General features: G+C 36.1%; 1 protein-coding gene across 3 annotated transcripts in view; it reads right to left on the bottom strand.

The window, feature by feature from the left end:
• LOC126376469 (anillin) overlaps positions 1-14,378 on the bottom strand; it is a 65,834-nt gene extending 51,456 nt beyond the window's left edge. The window contains exons 1-6 of one of the 3 annotated variants that reach the window (XM_050023853.1): positions 14,207-14,378; positions 13,572-14,115; positions 12,084-12,209; positions 9,370-9,539; positions 8,344-8,487; positions 7,714-7,797 (exon numbers count right to left, since the gene is read on the bottom strand). In XM_050023853.1, the coding sequence (XP_049879810.1) occupies positions 7,714-7,797; positions 8,344-8,487; positions 9,370-9,539; positions 12,084-12,209; positions 13,572-14,115; positions 14,207-14,224 (1,086 nt within the window). In that variant the 5' untranslated portion in view covers positions 14,225-14,378. Of the gene's footprint in view, positions 1-7,713; positions 7,798-8,343; positions 8,488-9,369; positions 9,540-11,157; positions 11,214-12,083; positions 12,210-12,577; positions 12,750-13,571; positions 14,116-14,206 lie in introns of those variants that run through there. The other 2 variants (XM_050023854.1, XM_050023855.1) reach the window with 2 other exon arrangements.
• Positions 14,379-15,588: the final 1,210 nt, after the last annotated feature.

The following is a 15,588-nucleotide window of genomic DNA, read 5'->3' as shown; positions in this document are numbered from 1 at the left end:
TCCGTTTATGCAACGGGAGGTTACGTAAATAAGTATTAGTTAGGCAACGTCCAGTGACGCACCTGATGACATTTTAACAGGCGCACGAGTTGATTCAGTTTTAGATCGCACCCGGAAGCGCGGACATCGGCTCAAAATACTCCTTGCAAATGATTTGCTGTCCGCACGATCTAACTATACAGAGTCGAATCTAAATAAGTATAAAAAGGCTAGTTTCCAACTAGTCAAATCGGTCACTTTTTACTAAACGTCAAAACACGAAATTACTAAATTTGTACGAAAAACCACACTGTGACGTCATAGAAAAAACATGATAAAATGTCGGACTTATTATTAAATTTTTCTTGATTAAAATTCATAAATAAGTTAAAAAGAAAATGGCGCTGATGGTACACTCCATCTAATTTTAAGTTATACCTGTCTTTTTCTTATCCACCGATAAGGAAAGAGACAGGTAATCGACATGTATAAAATTTATGGAATACATTAAGAGGTGTCTGCAGGAATCAGGGCCATTATTTTTCGTCAGTTTTAAATCTTTCTTTATTTAGTAATTTGAATTTCATAATTTATCTTTGACCATATATCACAAAAATCACTTTGTGATCCCTAGTTTGGTTAGGATTTATTGTCCGAAAGTATGATGATCCGTGCTTCGGAAGGCACGTTAAGTCGCTGGTCCCGGTTACTATTTACTGTTGTGAGTAATCGTTCCATGGGCCATGTCAGGTGCCTTTGGAGGCTCAATGATAACCGATAAGAAGAAGTTTCGCGTACCATAAGGTACGCTTGACTGTTGGTTGGTAATGTTGGTATTAACATCGAACAAAATAAAACCTCTCTCGACACAAGTGAACCGTGACAAACCTTTTATGTAATGTATGTTACTACAGTACTATATTATACATCAATGTGTAATGTAATGTAATGATGCTACTGTGAGTGTTCTATTTAAACCGATACTGAATGTGTTAGCAGACACACCCGTCATAGTGTAGTACACAGAGCCGTATTCTGATCAGAATTGAAGTCATATTATACATTGTTTTAAGTTTACGCGGTTATTATCATAATTATAACACACCGCATTTTGAATGCGGTAAGAACCCGTTATTATGTGTTATAGGGGCTAGTTCAAAATAGGGATATGAGACTCCCGATGTTTCGACACTGTTGCAAGTGCCATGATCAGTCATCCCGTGATCATGGCACTTGCAACAGTGTCGAAACATCGGGAGTCTTATATCCCTATTTTGAACGCGGTAAGAACCCGTTATTATGTGTTTTAATTATTGAAGTCATATTGCTTTATTACATAAATAAAGAATCTCTGACTACACCGTTGTGGATACAGGCGTGATGCTATGGTATGTTATGTTAATATACTTTTGATAAAATGACTTATTGAGTGTAAGTTTAGTTGGTTGTTAGTGTGTGTGGCGTCCTTTGATAATAATTTATTTCGTACTTTAATTTATATAATAATTTTATCGAAATTCTACCACGCCCGTCTCCCCGAAAGGGTAGGCAGATGTGTATAATATGTATCACACACCCAGTCCTCGCCAGCTATGTTTAAGTCCCACGAATTAAGGGGGCGAACCTATTGCCATTAACCAGGCATAAATTCTGGACACCCCATGATATAAATTTGAATTTGGATTCAATTTGAATTTAGAAATTGAAAAAGTCATTTAGATCCGGAGCCGGATATTATTGTCCTAGGATGGTAAATAAACTAATCTCAACTTCGAAACTGCCCTCAAGATCATGTCAATGTGACAATTCTCATATAAAAACAACGACTTGCGCATAACCTTGAGGGCAGTCTCAGTTTCTTCTATCGTGTGGGTTGTGAGGTGGATTACCAACCTCATCAACCCTGGTGAATGACAAAATAGGTAATTTTCACGTTAAAAGTGAACAACGCCATCTATCGTGTTTTTGGAAAGTCCCTGATTACTCGTCCTTATGGAAACTCACAAAGGGAACATTTAAATCAAAAGGCGTCGGCTTAAAGATACATAGATCGAAAGAATTTCGCATTGACAGGAGGACCCGGTGGTGTAATGGTTAACACGCTCGTCCCAGCTTGACTGCGGGTTCAAGTCCCGTACAGTCATGAGCAATATAATGTACCCCACTTTGGGACTCTGTCGCACTAACATATTTGAAATTTAGTGAGACTTACAGTTCAATTTGTCAAAAAAGTTAATGTGACATGGTACCAAAGTGTATACATATTATTACACATTAAAGCTCGCGACCGTACTCGGCAGATTTTTTCCCATTTAAATTTTCTCTTTGTGAATAATAAATAAGTTCACAGAAGTTAAAGTCCTGAGTACGCAACTGATCGTTTTAGAGTCAGATGTCACCAAGTGATTAGTGTGATTTATGATAACGCCGGCATGTTACATTTTTCTGATAACATTTAACGGACAGTATGTTAGGACATTTGAATATAATGCCAATGGTTTGCTCCCATGTGGGTCGATAAGACATCAGCCGAGCTAGTACCCTTTCTTGGTTCAAATTCTAAATTCAAATTCGTTTATTACATTATTCATTCATTTTCATTTAAATTTTTATTATTTCTTTTATATTTTTTTTAGTTTTAAGCCTTACATTTCAAATACGCTCAAATTTTAATTTTAAAAAGTTGTTGTAACGTCTTAAACCTAAATAAAGATTTTATTTATCGTTAATTCGTAAATCAAATCAATTTATTTGCGAGAACACATAAAAATACAATAAGGTGTTACAATAATTTACATAACTGTGTTGTCATGTTTTCGGCCTGCATGCAGGCGTACAAATATTACAAAAAGAAATTTAAAAAAACAAAAATTGGTACGTTGAAAAGAAGATTCTTATAGTTATGGAAAATTATGCACAAAAAACCTGGGGGAAGGCCTATGCCCAGCAGTGGGCGTCGTACGGCTGATGATGATGGTGCACAAATAGTAAAATTTTGTAATAAGTATAATTATTACAAAATTTTACTATTTTTATATTCAAAATATTCATTGAAATTATAGTAACTTCTGACTACCCCAATTGAGATATAGTCAAGAGCTTATGTTGTGCTCCTTGCAAATTTGCAAGTACCTATTATTACTATAACAACTTTACACGCTTTAGGCACGTTTAGGATTCAAATTGATCTTCTTCTTCTATCGTGTGGGTTGAGAGATGGAGTACCAACCTCATCACCCCTGGTGTCAGGGTTACTATTGAGCCGCCAAAGGCCCCTGACTTGGCTCATGTAACGACTACTTACTTACATCAGTAAGTGGTAACCGGGACCAACGGCTTTACGTGCCTTCCGAAGCACGGATCATCTTACTTTCGGACAATCTGGTGATCAGCCAGTAATGTCCTAACCAAACTAGGGACCACAAAGTAATTTTTGTGATATGTCCCCACCGGGAATCGAACCCGGGACCTCCGGATCGTGAGCCTAATGCTCAACCACTGGACCACAGAGATCGTTATTAAAATCGATAGAAAAAGAGGATTAAAATAGGAAGAAAATTTAGGCACGTTAAGCCGTTGGTCCCGGTTACTACTTACTGATGTAAGTACATAATTCTTACATGAGGAGAGGCCTTTGGTGGCTCAATAATAATCCTGACACCAGGGTAGCCGAAGTTGGTAATCCACCTCACAACCCACACGATAGATATTTAGAATGTATTGTTGACTTGTGACTCTGGCCATCCCGTTGGGGATGCAGGCGTGACTTTATGATATTGTATTTTACACTACACCTCCAAACATTACGTCACCATTGTTCCAAGTTTTCTCGAAAATATAAACATCGCATTGGCTTTACGACAATAGCGAGCCGTTTCCAAACGTTTACGAGTGTATTTAAAGCCGTTTTCAAAACCACTGGGTGGCCGAGGAGTCTGCAGTCTAATGAGCGTCGTGCCTGAGGCGTGGTCGTAAAAATCTTCGCGGCTTTTCGGCAGTTTTGGTTACTTGGAGGTGGGTACAATAGGAGCGAGAACTGGGTCTTAAAGCCGAGGTTTAATATATCTTTATTTCACTTCAACAAAGAACTTCTGTGAGTAACTTCTATGTTCTATGTTCTTGTATGTGTCTTCTGTGTTGTATGTACTTGTATGTGTATAAAGCCGCCTATTGTACTCATTCTGTTTCTCTTTTCTTTTGTATTTTGTTTTTTCCTGTTTGTGCAATAAAGTATTTGTTATGTTATGTTATGTACATCCGTCTAATCAAATTTTGCATGTATATAATAATTTTGTTACATTTAACTTGTTTAATTCCTAACTTTCTATGTTACTTAATAATATTGTTATAATGAAGCTGCTGTCACCTCTTACGTTGCTGTGCCCTTGCAGGGCATCACATGCGTACCATGTATGTAACACCTAACTGCTTGTGACTTAGCAATGAATTAATATGAATTTATTATGCAATGAATTAGCCATTGGTCCCGGATATTAGCCGTAAAAACACCTCCACCAACCCGCAGTGGAGCAGCGTGTTGGAGTATGCTCCATACCCCCTCCGGTTGATTGAGGGGAGGCCTGTGCCCAGCAGTGGGACGTATATAGGCTGTTTATGTTATGTATGTTATTAATGTGTGTGTTTATGTGTTATTAGCTTCCTTCTTTCTTTTAAACTTCTATTTTGTTGTGCCCGAAAGGGTCTATGATGTGAAACTCATATGTAACTTACAAACTTGTACACCATCATAGTATGCAAATAAAGAATATTGAAATTGAAATTTAATGTACCCTTTTCAAAGGCAAATACAGAGTATTTCTATTTCAGGCTTATACCCATAAAATTACAATTAAAATGCAAACACATACAGAAAAAAAAGATTGTACACACAAAATTATTAGTGTCAAACTCAGCTTCTATATGCTGAGTTGTCAATCTGAGTGCGGTGCCACTTCGTTAAGTGTCTTATAAAGGTGATGTCTATATCTTCTGCAATATTGCAGAGGATAGAGTTCGACCATTATAGTCTAACATAAAGCTCGGGAGATGTTGGTACTTAGTTCATCTTGCGACGGATGTACCTCTGACTACCCCAATTGGGATATAGTCGTGAGTTTATACTACGTCCGGGGTGAACTCCTACTGAAGTTTCCTCTCTCTATATCGATATACTCCGACGGCATAATAACATCGTCGTATGCGCATCGGCGTTTACTATTGTTTTGCGTTTTTTGTTACATTTTGATGGCTCACGGATTTCGTTTCCGAAGGGCCGTCGGAAATTCCTTTGAAACAAACAATGTGCTGTTGTGATATGTTATGACTTATCATAATACACGGACAAAAAATGGTTCCGTTCATTCGTTTTATTGAGATGGCAAACGTGTGTTTTCATATTGGTGCTAATTCCTGTAAACACCATCTAATTTTATTTTAAGTTATATTTTATGTTTATTTTTATTTTTTTAAAGAACGTCTAGGGCCCTGTGCCGAGGTTTTTCTTGCAGCTTCTTTTCCCCGGCTATACAGGTTGTGAGAAGCTGCAGTAGTTTTAGGCGGATGAGACGTTCGTTATGTAAAAATTGACGATTCAAAGTGTAACTATGTTTCCTACTGAATAAAGATATTTTTGAATTTGAATTTGTCGTTTTCTTATCCGCCGAAAAGAAAAGGGACGGATGATTGACAGCTCTTAATTTTAGGAAGAATGAGTAAATGAATGAATAACCCGGGCGAATCAAAAAGGTATCTCGCTGGTATGCAAACCGTTTGATGGGGATAAGCGATCCCGGGTTAAATTCCAATTCAATTCAATTCGTAAATGTAAGGATTACAAGTTTCCATAAGTTGATTGCGTATGCATCGCAGGTGCCACTACAAATTGTTGCTAGCGAGTGATTCTAATCTTGAACTAATAGTTTAAACACTAAACCCTGGAGACATTTTTTTATTTTTATTTTCTTTATTACGCCATGGTTGCTTAAAACACTGGGCTTTCAAAGCAGAGGTTGATTTTTATTTTGGAAAATATTTTTTATTATAAATTGACTCGGAACTATTTTTTATATCAATGAATTATCGATTTGAAATTTATAGTTTTATACACAAAACCAGCTCCACGGTTTCTTAGTCCTGTAACGACAAAAAGGTCGCGGTCTACGTGAGCAGCGTACCAAACAACCATTACTACAACTTGCGTAGGTAAGCAAGAGGTCCTATACACTATTTATATTTTTTAAATTTATATAAATATTTGTATTTTTATACACAATGCCGACAGTACGCCGCGTACGCAAGGAGCCTATATTTTAAGTTAAATATTTATATTTTTATACACAATAACGACTCCATGACTCTCTAGTCCCGTGACGTCGCAAAGGTCGCAGTCTACGTGAGCTGTATGCGAACTAGTATCAACCGGTTGTACATACTAGTATAGCGCGTACGCAAATTCACCGCTGTCGAGACTGTACGACGCGACGTCTCGATAGATCCATATACTGATATCGTTATACTATTATATATTCTGTACTAATACGTCGTTATTCAAATTATTCCATTGATCGGAAACGTCCCTGTCATTGATGATTTACGACGGTGGTGAACTTGAACTTAGTCGCATTTACGATGCCAAAACTTAGTGAATTCATATTGGAAAGGAATTACTATTGGTTTTAAATTAAGAACAGTGGGATTAAAAAGGCAACATCGAAGCAATTCCTCTAAAACGAGCAATTTGCCATTCGTGCATATAAAAGTAAATGCGCAATGCAAACAAATTGCAAATAGCAATATTGCTTTATTAATATATATATTTTTAATATTTTAATATATTTTTTTAATATTTATTAATACATAATATTATTATGACTTGCTTCGATGTGGCCTTTATAATCCCCTTTCGCAGCGTTTTCGACTGTTAAAGAAAGAAAATCATACTTAAAAACTAAACCAATAACAGGTTTCCACCTATATAAATCAGAATAAAAATCTAAAACTTAAAAGGACATTCGATAATGCAACTTCGCCGCTTTTGTAACTGAAATAGACTTATTCTTAAACCCACAACCGTTTATTTTAAATACGTATTTATCCCAACACACCATTGATACCAATCGTAGGAAGCTGTGTACATTCCGTTAGTCGCAATTTGTAATATAATTAACACGAAACAATACATTTCTGAAAATAACCTAAAAAGAAAATACTGCAAATTAAATATAGATAAACTATTAAAAGGAATATTTTTAAATTTAGAACATGTACTTATTTAAAATAAAAAACTTACCTTGTCGTCAAAACCGTTTGCAAACAAATAGAAAACCTTTTTTTTTTTTCATTCATAACTAAAACATTTAAATTCGTCTATATACAACAAAAGATTTAAAAATAAAACTCCTATTTCAAAAAATAAAAAAAAAATAACATTCTGGCTGATATATGAGGATAGAATATCAATAACACAATCTATTCTGAAACAAATTAATATTTTCTCCGGTTCCGCTGTTTATCCTAAAACATTATCAGCACAGCGGTTTAAAACAATCCACATTGAAGCAATTCATCTAAAATGGCAATATTGCGCAATTTTTGCGCAAATAAAAGTGAGTGCTTTTTTTTTAGATGAATTGCTTCAATGTGGCCTTAACCGCCTAGAAATCTATTGCATGTCGACATGAGCTATAAAACAGCCGAGAGTCAGTCAACATGAGACTGTTGGCAGACATCACTTACCAGCTCGGCGACTATTTTCTTGTCGAGCCGCTGGTAGTCGTGTGACGGTTTCGTAAATGTGTGTGTATTGACCTTTTTGGATGTCTGAAATAGAAATAAAACGTGTTAAGGGCTGAGCAATAAAACTCTAATTTTGAATCGGGCTTCAAAAGTATGGGCATTTTAAATCAATAATTCTTTATTACTAACTTAGGTCAAACCTCGAGAATTCTGGATCATATACAGACGAATAAAATAAACACAATGGGCGGCCTTATTGCTAAACAGCAATTTCTGCCAGGCAACCTTAGGATGAAAGAAGTTTCTGCGTTGTAGCAGGGGATTGTGCAATACAAAACAAAAAGAAATAATATAAAAAAATAGTAAGAAATAGGCAAAATAAACATATAATCCTACCAACATCGATAAATATGTATATAAACAATAAAAAGAAAAGAAATATACAGGGTGTTATAACACAAAAAACTCATGAATTTTGCGACGGAAAGTTCCACATTAATATCAACTCAAGCGGACCCTGTGAAAAACGGGATAATGCTACGGAGATGATCAACTCAGTCGTGGACTGAATCATCCCTCTCAGTATTCATTACAGTGTATAGGCTGTTTTGTAAGTATCAAGGCTCTGACCTGATTAGCCTTGGCAGTGCTGGACTGTAGAACCTTGTTGATGTCGTTGATGGAGTGTATGGACACGTCCAGGGTGGACGCGTCTAGCTGCTCCTTGGACTGCTTCTTGGACTCATTACTGGGCTTCTTTGATGATTCATGATGCTGAAAGAGGAATATATACCTTCTATTATTTTAGTATTTTACACATTAATGATACCGCCAATGGTTGCCGGAGGCACTGGTCGGATTACGCACAGGACCGCGAAAAATGGAAAGAGGAAGGGGAGGCCTTTGCCCAGCAGTGGGATCTTGTAGGCTAGATTAGATTAGACACATTAATGTCCCCGATTCCTGCAGACACTTTCTAAATATATTTTAAGTTATACCCGTCATTTTCTTATTCGCCGAAAAGGAAAGGGACGGATGATTGACTACTGTTCATTTTATAATGAAAGAATAACCCGGGCGAATAAAATAGGCATCTTGCTCTTATATAATACGTTTGAAGTGTGCTGTCAACTTAATTCTGGCGGGTTATATTTTTTTAAAGCAGAATGGGCGAAACTGATCCAAGAACCTCCACTGATGAGACTTGCTTGTAATGATAGCTTATGCTTGTCCTATGACTCTGGCAAAGTTCTATCAAATTTCGTCCCGGGGTTTTCTTTACGGCCATGTTTATCCTGAGTGTAAATACAGTAGTGGACTGCAAAATCACCTCAAGATTTGTTGCCATATAACTTTTAAACAAAGTCTATGTAGAATTTTATATCATTTTAAGGTCGTAACGCCGACAGTCCCTTTAAAATCCAAACTACATTGTTTTACTATTGTGTCTGGAAACCTCGGCTTTACGAGGTTAAAGGGGAAGGTTATCAGAATCAGAAACACAAAAAATGCATTATGTAAAGTTGTGTTTACATAACGCATTTTTTTCATGATTATTTTCTTTGTTTTGTAATAAGAAGATAAAAATAAAATAAATTTATTGCCAATAACAGTTTACACTTTAAAACTAAACAACATAATAAAAATGTAACTTACAAAGTCATGATGGGACAGGTCGTCCTCCCAGTTGTTGATCTGGTCCGCGAGGGCGGCGAGGCGGCCGAACTTGCGCCCGGCGCGGGGCTCCGCGGGGCGCGGCGGGGGCGGAGTGCCGGCCGAGAACTCGCCCTCCGTGCGGTGGATGGGCGACGACAGGCTCGGCTTGTCTGGAACAGAATTATCAGATAGTAAGGCATTACAATGAAGAGCTCGGTGGCGCAGCGGTAAACGCGCTCGGTCTGCGATTGTTGAAGTTAAGCAACTTTCGCGAAGGCCGGTCTTAGGATGGGTGACCACAAAAAAAAAGTTTTCATCTCGAGATCCTCCGTGCTTCGGAAGGCATGTTAAGCCGTTGGTTCCGGCTGCATTAGCCACCATCAATCCGCACTGGGCCCGCATGATGGTTTAAGGCTCTATCTCCCTATCCATCCATAGGGAAGGCCCGTGCCCCAGCAGTGGGGATATTAATGGACTGATGATGATGAAGGCATTACAATATAAAGGACACCACCATTGTTGACCAATCCATACACTATTACAATTTGCCTGAATGCTTACTGTCTAATTTCCCTAAGCACGGGTGAGATGCTGAGATCTATAAAAACAAAAAACAATATTGTGTTTTAAAAATATAATTGTTTAGCAAACACAAAGAAGAAACGTAGACTTTAGTCAAAAATATAATGTTTTTTTCTGTTTTTTTTCATGGACTATAATATAATGCAATGTTTCTCTTTTGTCGTTTTGCTCAGACTGTTCGGAAAGGAATTCTACTTGCGTAAATTATTTCACTAAATTCTAAACCACCAAGAATAAATTCAAAATAGGAACATCTAAACATAATAACTTTTTTCAATAACTTTTGAATTTTAAGAGAACAATAAAATAGGCTAATTTCTAACCAGTCAAATCAGTTACTTTTTACAAAACACGAAATTACTATGGAATATGTATGAAAAAGGAACCTGTGACTTCATAGAAAAAAAACGTGACAAAAGATCGCACTTATTATTACGTTTTTCTTGATTAAAATTCATCATCTTCATCATCACCAGCCCATTAACGTCCCCACTGCTGGGGCACGGGCCTTCCCCAAGGATGGATAGGGAGATCGGGCCCTAAACCACCATGCGGGCCCAGTGCTCCTTTAAAATTAAATTAAATTAAAATTCATAAATAATTTAAATAGAAAAAAGAACACATTTGTGTCATCTTTAGATCTGTCTTTATTTAGTAATCAGAATTTCATAATTTATCTTTGACCTAGGAAACTACCCAATTATATACTTACTTACTGGCCCTGGCGGTGTCTGCAGGAATCTGCAGACACCGCCTAATTTTATTTTAAGTTATATCCGTCATTTTCATATCCGTCGAAAAGGAAAGGGACGGATGATTCACAGCTCTTAATTTTAGGAAGAATGAGTAAATGAATGAATAACCCGGGCGAATCAAAAGGTACGTCGCTGGTATGCAATCAGTTTGACGTGCTGTCTACTTAACTGTGTCGGGTTATTGACGGATGTAAAATTTTTAGACGGTTGGTTTAGATTTGTGCTTAAAATTGACGTGTGTTCCATAAATTTTATGCTTGTCGATTACCCGTCCCTTTCCTTTTCGGCGGATAAGAAAATGACAGATATAACTTAAAATAAAATTAGATGGTATTTACAGGAATTAGCACCACTGCCTAGTTAAACCACCAAAATTAAATTTTACTTCTTTTGAATTTTAATATAGCACAACAAAATTGCTAACCAGTTTAATAAATTAAAAAGTATGAACCTTGAAAAGTGCAAAACATATAACTATTTCCTTTTACACTTCTAACACAAATACCTTTAAAGAAAACTCACTGTTAAATAATCATCATTTTAACATATTATTGATAAAGTAACAATACAATGACACATCCCTTATCAAACCAATACAGTTAGATTCTATCATCGTATCACATCCTGGATAATGGAGCCATGTTAAATTATCACAGGAAGTGACTCACTCAGTTATACTGTAACTCATGTGGAATTTAAAAAAATATATATATACACTATACAGGGTGTTAGTGACATCGTGACGTAACTATTTGATGAGGGTGGAAGACCAGAGGGGCTAAAAATGCCACATCGAAGCAATTCATCTAAAAGTGCGCAATGCAAACAAATGTCAAATAGCAATATTGCTAGATGAATTGCTTCGATGTGGCCATTTTAACCCCCCTGGTCAAGGGTACTCTAAATCAGCGGGTTTAGACTACTCTCGACTTGGCCTTATTTGTGTATGTTATGGGGCCCTATGAGGTGCAATGGCTACAGCAAACATGAGGTCCTAGGTTAAAAACTATACTCAACATAGAATAACTACGAAATTTGCAGTGTCCCTTCATCTCTTTGTGGTTACAACCTCAAACCATATACATTGCAATTCACCATTTGTTTTAACATTCTCATGTAAGTCTCAAAGAGACTTAACTATTGTAACATTCATCATCACAGGCCTTTACATCTTTATCAGATGATTCAAACAGCGTTTCTGTGGCAGCTTTTAAAATGGTTGTAAAGTCCGATGCGAGAGCGACAGTAGCGGCCGCACGACTGGCATTGTAGTTGAGGGTTATTAGACGGCACAGGTAACATTAGGTACATGGCAAATGGCGGCCATTTCGCTTAAAGCGATATGTTTATATAATATTTTGTACGAATGTAGCGTACCTGAATACAGGTTCCCGAGCCGGTCGAGCCTGGACTTGATGTCGTGTCGGAGCGCGTGGCGGTCGGTGCGGCCCTCGGGCTCCACTTGTGACTGCTTCAGCCCCAACTGCTTGCTAGGAGCCTCGTCTGAAATTAATAGGAAGTTGGATTAATGTTTTTATTTATTTACTGACCCTTGGGGTGTGGAGAAGTAGACATTGGCAAGGGGAGCTAACAAGCAAGGATGTCTCTAGCAGAATTCACACTAAATAAAACTCAAATGATTTATTGGAATTCCATAGTCTCAGCTTATCCCAGTGGGATATAGGCGTGAATTTATGTATAAATGGACGTTAGCAGCACAATTCTAACTTACATTGTAATTATTAGATTTAAGTTATTTAAAATAATATTAATTACACACAGCATATCATAAGAACTTACAATAAAAAATGTAAAAATGTAAAAAATTTAAAAAATGTAAATGAAAAAATGTTCACTAACTGTCAAATTACCTTCTAAAACCATCTTTAGTAAATTTTTCGAACAACTTAACACAATCCTTAACACCTTCACAGTAAAATATTGAACTTAAACTAAGCAACAAAAGCTCAGTCAACTTTAACAAACTTCTAGTTAATTAATTTGTTTACTATTTAGAAGCTGTTTTCTTCAGAAATTCACAATAACATTGTCTCTTTATGAGTTTCAAGAAATTGCAATTATCTAATTGAGTGACTAATAATGGTTACAATAAATATTATTAACTTAAGGAAAATGGATTATTGTACTGTTTGTTTATTATGTCATTTAGGGATTAGTGTTAATGACCTGAGTGCGAATTAGTGATGATGAAGTGTTTAGACTAACAGTTAATGTTTACAAGGGATTTAATTGTAATAAAATTGTAATAAAGAAGTCCATTGTATGAGTGGTACTTTCTACAGTGATGTGCCATTCCCGAGAATGTTCCCAAAGTGGGAAAATTCCCATAATAAAAACTCTATAATAGTAAAGACATTTCTGTTGCTTTTCTTTTTCAAATTGTTTTTTCTTATACTCTGGTCTTATCTGCCTGTAGGGTAGGTTAATAAAACCTTTTTATACATAAGTTTTGTGCCTTTTACTGCCGGGAACATTCCCAAAGTGGGGACATTCTATCACTGGTGAAGGCCTATAGCACAGCTAAGATTGTCATACAACCTCTACTCGATAAGTTGTACTAAACCAGCCATAAACAAAAAATAAATTAATTTTACCCTTTTCTAAAGGAAGAAAAGTTACCATAAAATTGTAGTTAACATTAACCACACTGAAAAAAAGTTTATCGATCATTTCCTAACACACTTCTCTGCTAAATTGACCAATAATTTTATTCTTTTTTAATTATGTAGCCAACATTTAAATATTACATAGAAGTCAGGAAGTAGTAAAAAATAGCAGTAGATATTGACAATGTTGAAAAAGATCAATATAAATTGGCCAATGGTCAGTCTTATTAGTGCTTACCTTCAATTTCTTTGATAGTGACACTGCTACCACTGTCAGAGTTTGTGTCGTACACCACTCCCATCAGAGCATCCCTCTCTTCAACCTGCACTTCAATCTGAATGTCATTTCTATGCATAATGTTGATCTCCACAGACACGTCAGAATTTCTCCTCCCACTACTTCCTTTACTACTCCTTGGGCTCCTAAACTCTTTCTTAGTCACTATATAATCATTACGAACTTTAGCTGGTGAAGACACAGCATTATCAGGCTTCTGTATACTCCTTCTTGGAGACTTCACAGTCGACTCTTTCAAAGGTTTTTTAGGTGAAGGAACTGTCTCTTTCAAGGACTTTTTTGGCGATGCAATTGAGTCTTTTATGGACTTTTTAGGCGATAGAACTGATTCTTTAGATTTTCTGCTCGGGGATTTGACTGGTGAACTCTCGTTTTTAATCGTAGATATGTTCTCAGACAAGGGTTTTCTCTTAACAGTTTGTCCAGAATTGATTAATTTTTGATCAATTTTCTCTTGTCTAGCCCGTGCTCTCTCCAACATACGCTGAAATGACATCCGAAGGGTCAAATTAGTGAGAAATTAGCGACTTTTACAGCAGAAAGCCGTTATTTCAAGTAATCACTCCCAGACCTACCTGAGTGAAAGGATCCATGTTCAAAACAACAATAAAACACAATAGTATACCAGATTTACACTGTTAACATAATTTGGGATGCTTATTCACCTCATTTATAGCATACAGTTTTAAATAAAACACTTAAAACACGTTTTTCACGATATTTTAGAGCGGATATGCCCGTTGAACATTTGACATTTACAAAACTGATTTTTTTGAATTTGGTTTTTTGTTGTTCCGATAGGGGGCGCAGCCCCAGCGTCTTTCGTTCAGAAACAAAGCAATTGAATGTTATGGATAAAAAATAGAATAAAACTAAATAGTTTAGTGAACTTTAATTACTATCACGAATACAAATAACAATATTTTAACGTAATTATAATCATAAGGAAAGGTGATAGTCATATTTTTTAGAATATAAATAATGTTTTTTTTTTGGCTTGTGCGTAAATTTCTAAACGATTACTAAATTAGGTATTTTAAAGTAACAGTAGGTTTTTTATGAAGAGAGTATTGTAACAGTTACAAAATACTCTATAGTTACTTTAGCCAAAATTGGTGCTATAAAAGACTTAACTAGTTTTACTACTTCCCACTAGGTGGCACTTTTAACTTAATAACGCTATTCGTCAATAGATGGCGCTAGTTTTATAACACATTACAAAGACACGTTATTACAAACTGAAGATAACAAGAACAGAGCTATCGATTCAACAGTGTTGAACAGAAGAGTATCGTAAAGAAATAAACATTATTATTGTTGTTGCAATAAATTTCTATAGAACCCGTTCTCAACAAGCAAGACCTTCGACTAATCAATGCAAAACCTTTCATTATTTTCATATACTTATTCAGGTTAGTTTAGTAGCCAGGTAGGAATTTCCTTGTCGCGGAAAGCTGAAAAAACACGCCCTGGTAATCAACATAACATAATCTCACGACTAAGTATATTACCAATTGGGTTAGTCCTCCATCCATGAACTATGTGGACACCCACATAGGTACCTACCTATTAGGTTTTTTTTTGCTAGTCCTTAGTCAGTAGGTAAGTTAATTCTTTAGTTTTCTTCACAAATGCGACGATTTTATATTGGAAAATTGCAAAAGTTAGAAAAAGCATACTTTACTACCTGGGTACTTATATAGGTATCTATAGAGATTAAAGCCTAAGCTACGATATTTGCCTTGTAAATTAGGTCTTCAAATAATAACTAAGTAAGTACTCAATAAAATTTTACTACTCGCCTATAAAATGCTCATTTTATATGAAAGCCTAAATTAAAATGGCCGGTACACGCAGCTTTGTCATTAAATCTCTACGAGGCATTGGTGCTAGGTGGAGCAAAAAATAAGTTGATAAAACATTAAAGACAAACCAACAAACATAAATGCCTATTTTG

The sequence above is a fragment of the Pectinophora gossypiella genome, chromosome 21 (genome assembly GCF_024362695.1).
Source record: "Pectinophora gossypiella chromosome 21, ilPecGoss1.1, whole genome shotgun sequence".
In the NCBI taxonomy this organism is placed as follows: Eukaryota; Metazoa; Arthropoda; class Insecta; order Lepidoptera; family Gelechiidae; genus Pectinophora; species Pectinophora gossypiella.
This window is presented reverse-complemented; position numbering and strand designations above follow the sequence as displayed.